Raw genomic sequence first — 17,024 nt, forward strand, 5'->3', positions numbered from 1 at the left:
AAATTTGCAGTTTCAAAATAAGGCATAACTAAAGTTTCTGGGGCATTGTATTTTAAGCAAAGACTATAAAAGATGTATCAAAACCAGGAAAATGTATCAAAACCAGGTTTGCAAAGAAATATTCAAGCTGAAGTAACCAGAATGTGCTGTAATATTTTGGAAGATCAAGCTTACCCTTCTCCATTTTCTAGAGAAGAGCTGGTAACAAAGCCTTCTTTTAAACATCCTTCCTTTTGCAGTTTTATTCTTTTAAAAGCAATTCTTACTGCACTTATAGACACTTTCTCCATAAAATCAGAAACCATTAAATAGTTGTTTATTACTTTGGATGAGTTGCATAAGACATTGTAAATCAGACACTGCATTTACTGGCAGCTTCATCTGAATCTCACGGAGTACTCATTTACTTCCAGAATAACTCTTCTCCTGCGGCAAGATTTTTCTTATGGTTAAAATGAAATAAGATCTGATCCTGACATCTCTACGAAAGGATAGGGGTTTTTTTTTCTCAATAATTATTTCAGTAATCATCTTTAATCATATTATGAGTACATTCATGGTGCAATCTAGAAATCAAATTCTTCATTCCTGCTGCTACCACACCCTCACATACCTTGCAGTTTTTATTCTTTCTGCTTAAGACAGGACTAGAAATCCTAGCTTTCTGTCCTGATAGCTGAAAAAATGAACTCTTTATAAAAATATAATGACCAGATGGTTCTTGCAGTGTATGATCAGTAGCTGGTCCAGTGCCCAGTTTTGCAGTACTGCTACTTCTGAGGTGCCAGTTGAAATGATCATTTTCATCTTGCTTCCATCCACAAAGGTCAAACTCAAAATTGCAATGCCCAATAGATGTACCTGAAATATATTTGCCACACATGATAAGAGATTTATTTTCAAGTAGTTAATTAAGTATATATAGTACAACCTAGTACTCCAATCTATGGGGAAAAAAATTCACTATAAAAATAATATCCATGCATCTCATTAAAAAGAGCATTTTGAGTACTCTGGACTATAATAGGATAAACCCACTTGCATATATATGATGTGGGTCCTGTGCATTTCATTACAGTCAACAGGATTCTTGGTATAAATGTAACCAAATTTAATTAACAATTTTAGCTCTTTAGGATCTTAACTAGCCCCCCATAGAGCATTCAAGATGTGCAGAAAACCAGCCTCCTTTTGAAGAAATATGTTAAGATCAGGTGAGAACAGGAAGAAATGCCTCTATCTAGCAAACAGACACATCCAAATGAAAGTACTGAGCACCATAAAAACACAGCTTCTGTATAGACAGATACAGACAAAACACAAATGTGGGTGTGATAATCTTGAGCCACATCGCACCCAAAGTTACTTTTGCACAAACCCTCGATTCACTTGTATTTCCTTAGCCAATATAGGAACATAGATAAACTATGTTGGTGGTGGATTGTCTCCAAAGAAGGGTAAGGGCCTGGGGCACAGGTCTGAAGAGGAGCAGCTGAGGGGGCTGGGGGTGTTTGGAGAAAAGGAGGGTCGGGGTGACGGTATTGCTCCTGACAGCTACTGGGAGGGATCTTATAGCAAGGTGGGGCTCAGCGTCTTCTCTCAAGTAATGAGTGATAGGAGAAGCAGAAAGCACCTCAAGTTGCACCAGCAGAGGCTAAGATTGGATACTAGGAAAAACTTTTCTTGGAAAGGATTGTTAAGCATTGGAACAGGCTGCCCAGGGAAGCGGTTGAGTCACCATCCCTGGAGGTCTTCAGAAGCCACATAAAGTGGCACTTAGGGACACGGTTTGGTGGTGAAATTGGTGATGCTAATAGTGGGATTTAATGATACTAAAGGTCTTTTCCAACATAAATGATTCTAAGATTATCTACATATCTCCTTGACTTGTACTTAAGGCCTAGAATAGCAGAAAGCTGTCATTATTTTTATTGATTTTTTATGAAACATCATGCATATTCTTTATAAATTTTTGCATCTTGAATGTCAAAACAGCCAGCATGGTGAGTAAACTGTCCACATAAATTAAGTCAATTTCATCATTCCAGAAGCTTAATTTCTCTATATTTTTCTCTCTATACATCTATAAGTTCATTATAATGATTACCAAGTAAGAGTAAAATTGCTGAAATAAGGTGGAATTTCAGCAGAGACTTCAAGAACCTTTTGACTGTGCCCTGAATATTCTTGCTATTATTGCTAAAAAGGAAAGTGGCTTGAAGAGAAATTTGGAATCTGTATGTATTATTTTGTAGGACAGTATCAGAAATTACAAAATATCTCTTCTAATATGTAATCAAAATCTGAGCGTCTTCTGACGCCTGATAAAGTTCAGACACATGGAAGTAGTTTTATTTAACTGAAAGGTACTTAGAAGCATCAGTAGCCAGGCTAAGGATCTAAACTTCATGGAATCTACACATGGAACAAAACAGGAAAGACAGCTACCTCAAAAATTTCAGGCTGAAATCAGATAAAATATTTTTTCTTTGAATTTTAATCTCTGAATGTCATAAAGTAAAAATGTTAGAAACTTTTTCTTAAAAGTATAAGCTGCTTAGCAAAACTAGCTTCCCTTTTCACCTCTATCTGCAAATATAGTGCCATCTGAAGTAACAATTAAAACCAACCCAGACTGGATGTGTGAAATTATATGATAATCTCTTATGAAAATCACAGATTGTAGATTAACTCAATTGATGAAACTGCCCATAAAATTTTTCCTAATTATTTTTTTCAACTGATTTAGCTACTTAATATCTCAAGACCATTCTTAAAGAAATTCCTTCCATTATTTACAAATTCCATCTCGAGTCAATAGAATGCTTACAACTGACCCTTTCATTTTAAAGGCCTGTTTTCAAGAATCAAGACCTTAAGGCATGAGCACTGATATCCCTGCTAATGCTGTACATATTGGGTATTACCTAATCTAAGTTTAGACGTCCTTGTAGGATCTCTATTGTCAACAAAGACAAACATTCATATCTACAGGACAACTTATTTGATCTAACTCAAACAACTGATTTTAAATTGCATGAACTTCAGCCTGAAAACAAGCTACTCCACTGATGAAAAAGAAAAATCAGGCAGCCTGCTTAGAAGCTCAAGTTACTGCAGATGATTGTGCACTTGCACAATAAATGACTCCTGTGCTTGTAAAGCACTACAATGATTCACTGTAAAGCTTACAATTAAAATGCAGTTAGGAAAACTTTTAAAAACGATTTTGCATTTTTTTTTCATTACTTAAAAGTAATAATAAAAAAAATGTTAGAGGAAAGTATTCACTGTATGGGACTGTTTCAATTAATCTCTTCTAGGGGGAAATTGGAATAAAATCCTTATTATAGTGGTTGTAAAATTAAATCCCATCAGTTTATTTGAACTATTTTGCCCTTAATACTTCAATTTATATTCATCTGATGATATTTCATGAGAAACACAGACAATGCAGAACCCCCCCACAAAAACCTCAAAGAAACAAATAAAAGATCCCATTAAGATTTAAAAAAAAATCAGATAACAAAAGTCAAAGTTTGAGAATATTTTTTTAACAGAGTAATTGAAACTTGAAATACTCTTCATTTTTAGTTGCAGAAAATCTCAGCTGGTCCCTGTATAGGTTAGTGATGTACCTTTCCTGGACTGGAAATCATTGAGTAGCTTAATAGTGTGAAAAAAATTTGCAAAACATGGTTCCTTTGTGATGTACCTTAGCTTTCATAGAATATCAGCATACCTTCGCTTCAAAGAATCATATTCACTGAGAATTTGATAAACTGAATTAATATTCTCAGTAAAAATGAGGTAACTGTTAATACGGTACCAATCAATGGAGACTTGATTGTGTGAGCATTTCCCACGTTTGTAGTAGTAAAAGAAGGAAGTGTTAATACCATATATTGTGATTCAGAAGGAGCCATTTGGTATGAAACATCATTCTTTGAATCAGATACTACATATGCTGCTTCTTGATATGTCTTGTAAAACCAAAATTGTACAATATTCAGATTAAAATAATTTGCTGAGACCTGACAACCCTTGAAATATCTAAGGAGGTAGGCTGCTCGTCTCCCAAAGGTATTATGCCTGAATTTTTTTCAGCTTTAATACATTCTTTTCATATGGAAAGCAGGATAATTTTATTCTGCTTTTAAAGACAGATGCTTTCTGAGTTATTTTAAGACGTCCATTAGCAGCTCTTTGTATTTTGTATCGTGGATTTTAAATTAAATAATAATAATTAAAGATCCTTAAAAGCCTAGGAATAGAATTAAATTATTGCCTTCTTGTTTGCTTTCTTAGCTGATGAGTTGTCAAGAATATTTGAGTATTAAAAATTCACAGCAGACAGAGTTATTTATGATAATTATATTAAAAAACTACCATACTTACTGCAAATACTAGGGCTTTCATCTGAGTTATCTTCACAGTCATTTACAAAATCACACAGATTACTCTTTGGGATGCAGTATTTGTTGGCACACATGAATTCCTCTGATGTGCAAGGTTTGTCTGAGATTAGCAGAGGGGAACAATCTTCAAAGGTAATATCATCCACTGCCACGTCTCCCATGTAACTGACACCACGTTTTGCCCTGAAAATAACCTAATAAAAATTACAGAGCTATTACAGTAAGCCACTGATAAGATAGAGAAAAGCTTATACACACAACATGAAAAGAACAGAGATTGATGGTCTTCACAAATTTTTTAATATGAAGTGGTCAGTTCTTACTGTCAAAGCATAATTCTACAAAATCTTGTACCAGAATTGGTACAGATCTGTCTCTGTAGTTATTGAAGGACCATCTGCTAACATTACCAAGCATACCAAAAAAAAGGAAATTAATCATGCCATTCAAAGAGATACTAGCCCTCACTCATCCTGAACTAATGGCAAGGGTTCTTCCTACTTCTGCAAAGAAAGTCTGAAAAATACTAGTCTGCCATTCATCATTTAATTCCCATGAATGCAAAAAGAATTTTAAAATTTCGTTAAAATTCCAAGACAGAAGTACCAGGAACTGTAACTTTTTATAAAATCTGTTATTGACTATCCTAGGGGATTTTAGTTTTTTTCCATAAGTCTGCAACAAAGCGAGTATCTCTAAGAGGTTTGGGAATCTGCTCTGATTTCAAAGCAAACATCATACTCAAGATTTTTTTCCCAAAATCCAGATCTTTTTATTTACTGCACACTAAAGAGAAAGAAGTAGAATATTTTAAGTTGAGGATTCAAGGATAGATGGGATTCTCAGTCTTAAAAATGGAAATCAGTCTGAGAAAAAAGAGGTATGGGAAATCTCCAAAAACATGAGTCCAGCTCAGATAATTAATCAGACAGCCAAAGAGATTATTTCTTCCATGCAGCAGAAGAAGTACATGCATTGTGTGAAAAGGAAAATGAGAAGGTGAAGAATGCTTAATATAGAAGTACTAATAGCCAGCTGTCTAGGAGCACATCACATTGGAAGACACACCTGAAAATTTGAATGAATTCCTAAGAACACTTCTGCTCTGTTCCACTGGGGACCTTGGCTGCCAGTTTGACTCCACAGTTTAGAAGTCTTGTTACTGCTTTTATAGAGTACCTAAAAAAGAAAATAACTTAAGATTACAAAAAAACGTTTCCATTGCCAACTCACTTAAGAGTCCTATAATCGTATACAAGAATACAATATTATCTTCTACATCTAATCCCTATTCCACCATTAAAATTCACAGAATCACAGAATATCTGGAATTGGAAGGGGCCATTAAATCCAGGTCTCTACCCCTTGCAGGACAACCCAAAGCTGAATCACACAGCTGGGGCTGCTGAGGAGCTCCTTGCCCTGTGGCAGCCTTGGTGCTGTGCCCGCTGCCCTGGGGATCCTGCTGCGGTGCCCAGCCACCCTCTGGCTGCAGAACCTTTTCCTGGCGTCCAACCTGATGCACATGCATATGTCAGTAGAAATGACTGTACTAAGAAAATAATGTTTCAAGATTTTCTGACCTCCTCATAAACATTCACAGCCCACAGCATTAACTGGACTAATGAATCTCATTAATTTATCCAGAGTGGCTACCAGTGAATAAAAATTGTTTATCAGTGGGTTGTGACTCAGTTGTACAACACAGAAACGGAGTTAACAAGCCTTGCTGAAAAATATATTTGTTCATGCATACAATTAACTGCTCTTCCAGAATGGATTTTCTTATCCTGATTCTTATGAAACACTTTGTTTCTTCTACAAATATTTTTTTTATTTTTTTTATAAAGACAAAATTTAATCTTTAGAGCAATGAAAGATTTGTAAAAGCCCATACCCTTGTAAACAGCAAATTGGGGAATGATGACACACTTCAACATGAGCAGAGATTCCTAAATATTCTTTGGTCCAATCTCTTGGGCATCCAAATTCAACTGAGCTGACAATAACAAGATGGGTGTTTGATGAGGTGTGTCAGGCTGTGTCTCCAGCCAGTACTAGCAGAGTTAAACATCCATTCACCACTTGCCTGAACTACTTCTGCTTTCCAGGATTTACTGCTATGCTGTGTAATCTTCTTAGGGCAGCCCAGGCATTTTTTTTATCATAATGAAAAAACCTTTTTTTTGTTTTAAATTTATGCAGTCCCATGAGTGTATATGATACTGCATAACAGGTAAGTTCTGCCAAGCAAACAGCAAATCCTCACACCAAAGAGCTTTCATTTTAGGGGGGAAAAAGGAACAGATAATATATTAAATTGGATAGAAAAACAAGTGATTTCTGACTTTACAGACAGGAAGATCTGCCCTAGAAGACATGAATTTAAAATGAAAATAAATAAATTAGTGGGAAAGGGATTACAGACAAATGCAAATAATATAGTTAAATGAAGGTATGTGTGTGACTGTAGACACACATGTACGTGTTTTTACAGACTGCAAATTATCTGCTCTATTATATATCTGATTCCTGCATCATAAATTCATATTTTCAATCATATCATGAAAACAGGTTAAAACTTTAGAGTAAAACATGGCCAGTAATTTGTGTGCTATTAAAACTCAATGCTTCTCTGTACCTTAATGCACTTTGAACCTTAATGCATTTCAATTACATTGCAAAAAAGCACATCTAATACTTTGGTATAATTACCCATGCTGAGTCAAAGTACAGAAACTGAATAAGAATGGTTCCAACAAATAATCAAATTGAGGTTGCTCAGGAAAGTTACAGCAAATCAATATGAAAGAAAGTAATGGAAACACAGGAAGGTAACCATTCATGCAAATGGCAGGAAAATCTTCAGCAGTCTCACATGATATTTGATGGCATGGGTGCAGAAAAAAATATGGTAGTCTTGGGGGAAGATATGGATAAAAGATATTTTAAGCGCAGAAATATTCCCATTCCTACAATACATAGAGCATTCTTAGTATAAATAATGAGAAATCACCTAAATAATTTTTTATTCTGCTATTCTTATACCCATTATTAAATGAATAATCAAGCAATTATAAGCAATTATTAGCAGTGTGCAAAGGTTTCATGATTTTCCTATGGTACATCTTAAAATGAAGTAAGTTTGAGGTGAAGGAGGATCAGTTAAAGAATAGAGGGAAATTGTAATGAGTGTTGAAACTGAGAAAACTATACACATTTGCCTTTTGTGCTGGTAATACTGGGCATGGCTCCTTAGAATTGCTGTTATTTTCTACAAAACATTCTTTGAACATGATTCCAACTAACATGGGTTCTTACTCTGCAAAGGAGCCTGGATCCTGGAGTATGCAAAGAAGTCCAAAAGCACATTAATTGGTCCCAAGCCTTAAAACTGAGGATTAATCATCTTTATCCTCTGATTTCACACTGATTCTGATTAATTAATATTTGACCACTTTCCAAGCAGCATAGCAAGATCTTTACCCAGTTGGGGGAAATTTACCAATACTTCAAAAAAATTGTTTAGAAAAAAACTCAAGAAAACATGGAACATGCTTCCACAAAACATCTAGCCAGTCACATGGTGTGTAGTTCACCACATCCCACATCTCATTTCTAATGTCAACACAAATATTAATTTTGTTTTCAAAACACTGAATTATATCAGCTTTTTTTATAATTTGAATATTTAAATCCTCATGCACTGCCCACATCCAATATGATACTGACAGGTGACTGGGTAACTTACATGAGCATTTTTTTCAATCCATTCCTGATGCTGTAGGTTACTCTATACATTCCTGGGAAATCCCATTATAAGCACACAGCTGTGTGGTAAAAATAATTGTTTAGAACAATGTTGTTGTGTAATTCATTTCTGTCTGCAGTGACTTATTTGATCTACAAGCTGCTAATGAGTTAAATTTCCTTTACAGAAGTGCTTTTATTTAAACCAGAATAAGGAAAAAGGGTATGGGGAAGCAAATTTGTTGCTTATATGCTACAGAAATAGTTCAACGCTGCTTGCATGAATATAAATAATCTCTGAAAGTGATATGTTCAGCTTTTCAAGGAATAAATGCTTTCTACAAGATTTTATGTTGAATTTTGATGCAATTAGTTCTTTTTCCCATGCTCCCACATTGGCCAAAGACCTTGATGTCCAAATATCTATTGCTGCTTTTCAGTGTCAAATGGTACTGTGTGACACAAAACTTTTTCTTGTACTGAATTTCCAACCATGGCATGTCTATAACAGTCACAATTTTTGCTTGTTGTAGAAACTTCTAATTTATAATTATTCCAGTATTTGAAATAATTCTTTCTTCATATCAAAACATATTGAGAGCAGTAGAATGCTAGCGATTGTTAGTTTTCATTTATTAGCAGTCTGGGCTTTAATGAAGCCAGAAGAGAACACATGAATTTCCTCACAGCAATTTTATGCAGAAAAACAAAACAAAACAAAATAAAGACCACCTCCATACCTCCAGAGAACCTATTGTTGAACCATTCATGTGGTTCCAGAATATGATTTTGCATCTGGGCCCTGTAAGGGAGATGACTGGGGTAGCAATGTCAGCCGTGTCACCAAATTCTCCATTTGAGCTGTCTGCAAAGAGATACCAGCCTTCTTGAGAGCACCTGCTCAGAGAAAAAGGGTTATAACTTATTAAAAAAAAACATTTCATCATAATTAATTTATCATTTCCTTAGATAGCATTTGCTGTCTGGGTATCTGGATGCATCTTAGTATGTAGCCAGAATTCAAAAAAAAACCCTTGCAAATGCAGATAGTATTTTTACATCAGAGATTAGCAAAAAAAAAAAAAAAGATCTGAAGTGAACCCACAGAATCATGCAGATGTGGGCCAGAGGGACTCTGGCTTTTCCTGCTACCTTCTTTCCTGGGGGAATTTACAGGGTTTGATCCTGGCTTAATATCAGGAAAACCCAAGATATTGGATGAAATTTTATCTCCTATGCTACCAGGAAAGATGAGGTCTCTTTGAAGTAAGCGTCAGATTCTGAGTGTACAGAGATACCAGGAGTGCAGTTTTAGCGTTTTGGGTATTTAAGGTTTAGCCCCTAAAAACCTTACTTTCCAAAATAAAATGCAGCTGTTGACCAAAGATAAATTTCTCTAATCTCCAGCAGAAGTGCTTCACCCTCAGTACTTCTCAAAACGATCTTTCCCAACAAGTGCTTAAAAACCTGACAATGGAGCCAACATTTTTAAATAGGTGCTGCTATTTGGTTTTCCTTTCCTTTTGGTTTTCCAGACTGGACAAGTTCTGAGCAACCACTCTGTAAAGTTGAATCACTACAGCTGTGAGAAGACAATGACCCTCGCCAGCAAGCACGGACAAGAGAAACACAAGATGCTCAAAGACCTCATGACATCACACTCTTCACAGACTGAAAATCCTGCTTCAAGAGAAGAGTAAAGAATTTGCTGGCACAGGGTCAGAAACAGGCCTTCAAAAATCTTCACAAATCAGAGAGTTTTTGAGCTAGACTATTGCTTCTACCTCCCCATTTGTCACACCAGCAACAAACAAACAAACAACAAAAACCAACCAACCAACCAACTAAATAATCAAAAAGGCAACATTTTAATGGGACAGATCTTCATTTTGCATAGATCAGATACGTTACATGTGAGACACTGAAAACTGCTCATAAACATGGGACCAAAGTTCATCTGGGCAAAATCCTAGGGGGAAGGAAGAGTTAGGATTTGTGAAAATCAGGATCTTCTCCACAATCTTTTTTTTCCTTTTCATGAAAAGGCAGATAAGAGAATTGCTGCTGATGCTTTTCTTTTATCACTGAGTCCTGGCAACTCAGACACTTTTATAATTACTGCATGCATTTGCTTAATCCTTTAGCCTAAGTATTAAAACATTCTCCAAATAAACTGACTCTACTATAACTAATAGCTGAAAACTTTGAAAACTCAAAATTACAGATCTTTCAAGAAATAGGCATTTGGACAACTCATTTATTTCCCTCCTTTCTGCTGAAGAAAGCTGTCATTTCAAGGTAGCAATTTTTCTTTTTTGCCTTGGTGCTGAGTATTCTACCAGAGTTTTGCTTGGAGGTAAAAGAGGGTTGAGTTCTCTTAATGTTTGCAAAAATTTTGAAAAATTCAGAATTTACTCTGCTTCTGGGAACTCTTGCCTTCAATGACCCAAGGGTGTTGGCACTGTATTTACAACAGAATTCAAAAGGACTTGTGAGAAACAGAATGACAAAAAGCGCTGAAGAGTAACAGCACTTACAGATCTCAAAGTTCCCAGAGTATTCAGTATTATATCCATGCCTCTCTGTGAGATTAGTCTGAAACAATGGCAGGGTACAATCAGTTCTGTGATGAAATTCAGTCGTCTATCTCTTGTTAGTGTGTTCTGTCAGACATAGGCAGGCCAAAGATCACATCTATGCCCAGATACCACTGCCCCATAGTGCAGCCTAAGACAAGTGTCCTTGCAACTTTTTTGACCTTGTTTCAGTGTTTGCTGTAATATCACATTTAGTACACCAGATGAAAGTCCCATGTATGAAACACTTCACAGTGCTAGCCATTAAACACAGTGGTGGCATGTGATTACAAGAAGATTAAGGTTATGTGGGCAAGTAATGGCAAATGGAGGGATCAGAAGGGGATGGGTGAGTATGTGTAGAGCATCCTTGTTGACTTTCACTCCTATCATGGACATTTTTACACTGAGGACTACAAGACTAATGTACTTGTGACCCATCTATGTTTAAAAGGAAAGCTAGATTCCAGTGAAAATTAACCTGCATTATGTTTGCTCACAGAACAAAGTAATTTCTCTGCCTTGAATTCTTAAGCTGCCTGGTACAGAAGCCTGCAGGTGCCAGGGAGGTGCATGACCTGCAGGGGGAAGAGTTTGAAAAAAGTAATAAGTAATCATTCTGCTTGCAGAGAGTTCAAACTAGCTAGAGGGTCCATACCTTCTGTGGATGCAAATTTTTTAGCAGAGCCAATTAATGTACATGCAATCATCTGCTCGGTGTGTCAAACTCTGACTTTGAAAATAAAGGATTTCTTAGCTGGCCCACTTTTATTTTAACCTAGTAAAAAATATACAGTGACAAGGTATTCCAAAGCTTCCATAAATGTAAAATAATAAATAAATGTAAATGAACAGCATCTCTTACTCTGCCAGATGGTATTCTTGTCTTCACCCCAACCTTTTATCCTAAGTGATCTTTGGAGAAGACAACTTTCTTCATTCTGAGAGTTAATCGGACCCATCCTTGAATTAATTTCTTTCCTATTCCATAAAGACTCCCTTGAGTTGTTTTTTGTTTTGTTTTGGTTTTTTTAAGTGAGACATCAAGAAGTTGATGATAACAAGTTTAAAACATGGTATTTTTCAACATATATAATAGTGAATAAATCTAGCTTTCAGCATAGATCTTATGTAAGTGCTGAAATTCAGCAGAATACAGGCAGGCTCCCCTGGCAGTAGCTGGAAGAGCTCAGGCCAATTTAGAAAACTAACCCAGGGAAAACCTCTTAGTTGGTAGCTACAGTAAGTGTCATTAAAATCTTGATATTTACCCTCTGAAAATAATTAATTTTACCTCTGTACTACAAGCATTCCCTATACAAAGACATTCCTGTGCCAGTCCAAAAATCCTAATTAATTTCAGAGGGAAATTCACAACATTTTAATGGATATAAAATTTTCAACATAAGCTACTGACCTATATTTGCATACTTGTCTCAGTTAATAGCTTAATATTTCAAATATCTTTTGAGCAGTAGTTGGCAAAGAATGGACATTTATAGAGGAATCTTCCTGCTATTTTCCCCTTCAAGGCATTCCAAAGAACACAGTGAACTGAATATAATAACTAGGGAAAGATTAGGTGGGCTAAGAAAAGTTGAAGACCTATCAAAAAATTAGTCGCATCTTAAATCTGGCAGAGTTATCAAGTCATGTCTCATGCTGTGAATTGCACATTTCACAGTTCTAATTGTCTATTGTTGCAATGTCTGAAATGGGATCAAAACTTATTCAGGTTTACTTTCTTGTACAGCAAGTGCAAGCCCTTATTTAATGAATTTTTGGACATGTCTGTTTTCAAACTGGAAATTCATCTGTGTATCTTCTACTAATTGTTTGAGAATAATTTAAATGGACTTTTAAAATACCCATTACTCATTCTTTTTCTTTAGGACTGAAAATTAAACCTGATTAGAAAGCAAACAACTCCCTGCATTAAAAAGTTCTGATTTCCTACCAAATTTCAGCAATAACAAGAAGCAAAAAAAAAAAAATGAAGAGAAGGCATAAACTGGAGAGAGATATTTTAGCTCCTTAGAGTTGTAAGTATCCCAATGATCAGCTATTTCAAAATTCAGAAAGTAGCAGCCTTCACATGCAGGAAAAATTTCCATTTTTCCTGATTGTATATGTCCATAAACACTGAACACTATCTGTATAGCAAACCAGAGCCCCACACCTATTGCACCTATTATGCACTGAAAGTATTATTCTTCAGTTTTCCAACACCATCTGTCTGGGATCTGCCCAGGTGAGTGACCTGCTATTAGAACAGATGGGTTTCTGTATAGAGAAAAAAACAAAATAGTGGTTAAGAAAACCCAGTAGGGCACTGGATGACCTTGAACAGAAGCACTCTCTTGACCAAAGGGAATGGATTGTGGAATACTGGACACATCAGGAAATTGTGGGCCATCAAAGCTCAAGCTGCTGGTTTGAATCAGTGGCTTCAGTTTGCATTTCCCACATCCTCTGCATCCTTTATCAGGGTACTGGGGCTGTGGGAGATCACCGCCTTCTCTAGCTTCTTTCCCCCAAAGCATGAGTGACCAGAAGGCAGAAGTTTTCCTAAAGTTAATGCATTTGCAGGTTTTTTGTTTTAAATTAGCCACGATTTCCTAGCTAAAAACCTTTCATCAGATTTCTGAGAAAAAAATAGTCAATAAGGTGCTATATTCTAACTTTTAATTCCTAAAAAAACATATTTATGAGAAAATATTAATGTTTTTGCCATTTTTTTCTTGCACTTCAAGAATATAGAATTGATATTTTAATGGCTTATATACTCAACATGACACAAGGTGATGACAAACTGTGATACTTCAACCTTTGCATCATGCTAACTTCATTTTCTGTTGATTCCTATTAATTCTTGTTTCTAGTGTCAAAACCAGATGATATGACAGTTCTGGTAAAATGTAAGAAGATATATAAAGAAAACTTGATATATTTTCTAGTAACAAAAGTTTTAATACAAAGATTTAGCATACAAAATTCATTACAATATTCCAAAGGAAACAGGCAAAGACACGATGACAAGTTAATCTTCATATATTGATATAGAGCCCAAGGTAACCTCAATATTAAGTGTAAAATGGGGAAGCCACATACATATTGTACCTTTTACTTGAAATTTGCCTGTAAGGCGGGAAACTGCTGAAAGGTGGGTTGAAAAATCTTAGAAATATTACAAAGTCTTACAGAAAGTGTTACAGAAATATAACATTGTATCTGCCTGGAGAAATCACAGAAAATGCTGCAACGATTCAGAAGTGAAAGACAATTTAATATTCAAGCATTCATTCAAGAAGAAATTTATCACCTCTTTTTTGGGCTAGATAAGAGATTCTCAATGCTCTGCCCATTGTGCTGGTCAGCTCAGCCAGAAGGCCACAGGTGGTGTAGGAAGGAGAGGGACTAGAGATAGGCAGGGCCAAGCTTTTGGTTAAGGTGTGCAGTGACTGTGAATGTGAAAGAAATGTGGTGGAGCAGATGTCTTTAGGAAGCATGAGAAGATTTATGATGAGAGGGAAGGAGAATGAAAAAAAAACCACCTTGTTTCTTTCATATCTGTACTTGTTAGATATTCAATGTCTGCACCAGAAATTCTTTGACTACTTATCCTTCTGTCGATAACACAGGATGGGATATTATAGGTCATAACATGTGAACAAAACCTTCAGGGTCCTCTTGCAGTTTGGCACATAATATATTCATAGGTTTCAAAAAATTCTTCCCTGAATAAAGATTATTGCGTCTGTGAGGATATTGTTTCAGGAAAAGGACTATAATCAAAATTAAAATGTTATAAAATGTGTAATTTCCAATATTATTAAAGGAAGGTAAGAACTCAAATAATTTAATTAATTCTGTGTGTCAGAGAAAGATTTTCTCTGCTGAAAACTTCCAACTAACCCTTCCAACTTAAATTCTAATAGGTCTTAAAGAGTCAGTAACTGAAATCTGTATCTAACAACTATAAGAAAAAAAAAGAAAGAAAGGCTTTCCTTGAATTAAATTTCAGCATTTCTGTATAGATTAAAAAATTAAAAGAGAATTGAGAGCAAACAGTCATTAGGAATGCAGATTTTCATTTACAGCCATATGTGTCATATTAATTTCCAACTGATTATTCCAAAAAAGAATAAATTTTCTTGTTATGATTTGAAACTTTTTTTCCTAGCAACCTCCTACATCCATTAACACTTAATATTAAAGCTTAATAAATTCAGAAACAAAAAATGTAATATGATTGTCATGCCATAATAAAACAGACATAAATTTTTTGGAAGACAGCTTTCTGAAAGAATGCCATAGAACTATTTCCTATTGCAGAAGACAACCTCTGCTTCTGTTCACAGCCTGTAAAATGCTGGATGCCAACTGACCAAGTTCTTTGCACGGGGCTAGAGAAAAAAAAATTCTACCTTGAGCATCTAAACTTTATCACATGATTGAGGTTCAAAAGTTATTTCAAACTGAATGGAACCAAAGGTGTTTAACACACCAAGAAACAAGTCATACTGAGAGCTGTAACTGGACACTGACATCACAAAGTTGCTCAAAAGAAAATCACCAGAGAAGAGATTCCTTCTCCAGTATGAAAAGGAATTCTTGCATTAAATAAAGCTGCAGTATATTTATTATTGAATCCTAAAAGTCAAAATTCCAAATGAAGATTTCTGTCTGTGACCATGCTTCAAGTGTATCACAGAAAACTTTGATGCTTTGTTTTACATAGTAAATATGAATTCTAGGAAGAAAATGAGGCAAATGTAGGCAAAGTTTTACCTACGCAAAAGGATTGAATTATTCATAGTTTAATTTATTTTCATTAGGAGTTTAATCCCTGGCATTAGGAGTTTAATCTCTGGCATCCTAACATAAGAGTTGAAAAACACTTTGGGTATATTCTCTTTCTTAGTGTAAAATTAAGTTTGATTAAATTATGATTGCTTGCAATGAAATAATTTGACATTATCTGGCAAATAATTTCCTGCCATTAGCTTATTCTTAAAAGTAGTTGGTATTTATGTTGGACACACAAAGAAAAACAACCCAACAAACCAAAAAACCCAAGGAAATAAGAAAAACCACCCACAAAATACTTTATAACTTTTTCTCCTCTTGAAGTTTATAGACTCTCAAATTTAAAACATGTCTTGACTGCTGGGCTTAAATATATTACTTAAAACTTTTAATTTTCCTAAATTTCCTGAATTCTGGTAATGATTGTCTGAAAAGAAGACACAAAAGAACGACAGATGTATTAAAAATATGTTTATCAGGGGAACTATTTACACAGCAATAATTATCATGTCAGCTTCATTTTTCCTCTGCATCCATTTTTGTTTTGATTTATTAGATTTGATGCCTGAATTATCATATCAATTAAGTGACTACAAAGTTTTTAATTAACAGTGGTACCCAAATATCATTAATAATGTCAGAGAATTTGCAACATCACTAACCAGATGTTTAAAAAGGAAATAAACTAATAGACATCCATTTGCTGCTGTCAATTTAATACACTTGTTTAACCCTACACAAACTGATACTTTTACTGTTGCAGCTTTTAGAAACGTAACTGCAATAGAGAATTCCATTTGCTAAGTATAGAAACACATCACAGGAGCTCACACTCAGGTATGAAGAGTGGCTTTTGATTGCACAGTGCCAATGTCAGCCAGCCCTTTGCACAACATATGACAGACTTTTTCTAGCTCAAGCCAGGGACTGAATAGCTCAAGCCAGGCTCCAATGGCAGACTCCCATAACGGCTTCTATTCCAGCAGCCTTTGGTTTCTATATACACATACAAGCTGTTCCCTCCATTTCCAAAGTAATTACTTTCACTTAATTAATGTAATTATAGCTTCAAAGACTCACACCTTCATCTCACAATTCAGCAGCCTACGTGTGGCTAGTCCAGGTACTTATTCTGGGGAAGCAGATGGTTTGACTACAAGTATTCACAGGTAGTTTTGCTGAAAGAACTCACTGTAAGCTGCACTGCCAACTACTCTTGAATCAGAATGAATCCAAACATTTCTATACATAGTCCTGCATATTTTATTTTAATTTGCAAACATACAGGATTACAGTAACACAGCTTGACTCATCTAACCAGTGGAAATTTGGGGAAAATGGATGAGAAAATAAAACAAATGTTGCAGGGTTTTAATTCCACAAAAGCTCTGCTCTGCATCTCCAGTGGTAATTTGGAAGCATCTATCTTCTGTACTTCTCTATAGGCCAATAAACAAAGGGAAGGGGAAAG

The 17,024-nt window shown here is 35.4% G+C and overlaps 1 protein-coding gene across 1 annotated transcript in view; it reads right to left on the reverse strand.

Moving 5' to 3' along the window:
• MALRD1 (MAM and LDL receptor class A domain containing 1) overlaps positions 1 to 17,024 on the reverse strand; it is a 229,880-nt gene that overhangs the window by 130,886 nt on the left and 81,970 nt on the right. The window contains exons 22-25 of the mRNA XM_058825112.1: positions 8,909 to 9,065; positions 5,487 to 5,597; positions 4,399 to 4,612; positions 614 to 861 (exon numbers count right to left, since the gene is read on the reverse strand). Coding sequence (XP_058681095.1) covers positions 614 to 861; positions 4,399 to 4,612; positions 5,487 to 5,597; positions 8,909 to 9,065 — 730 coding nt within the window. The remainder of the gene's footprint in view (positions 1 to 613; positions 862 to 4,398; positions 4,613 to 5,486; positions 5,598 to 8,908; positions 9,066 to 17,024) is intronic.

Source organism: Ammospiza caudacuta, chromosome 1 (genome assembly GCF_027887145.1).
Source record: "Ammospiza caudacuta isolate bAmmCau1 chromosome 1, bAmmCau1.pri, whole genome shotgun sequence".
Classification (NCBI taxonomy): domain Eukaryota; kingdom Metazoa; phylum Chordata; class Aves; order Passeriformes; family Passerellidae; genus Ammospiza; species Ammospiza caudacuta.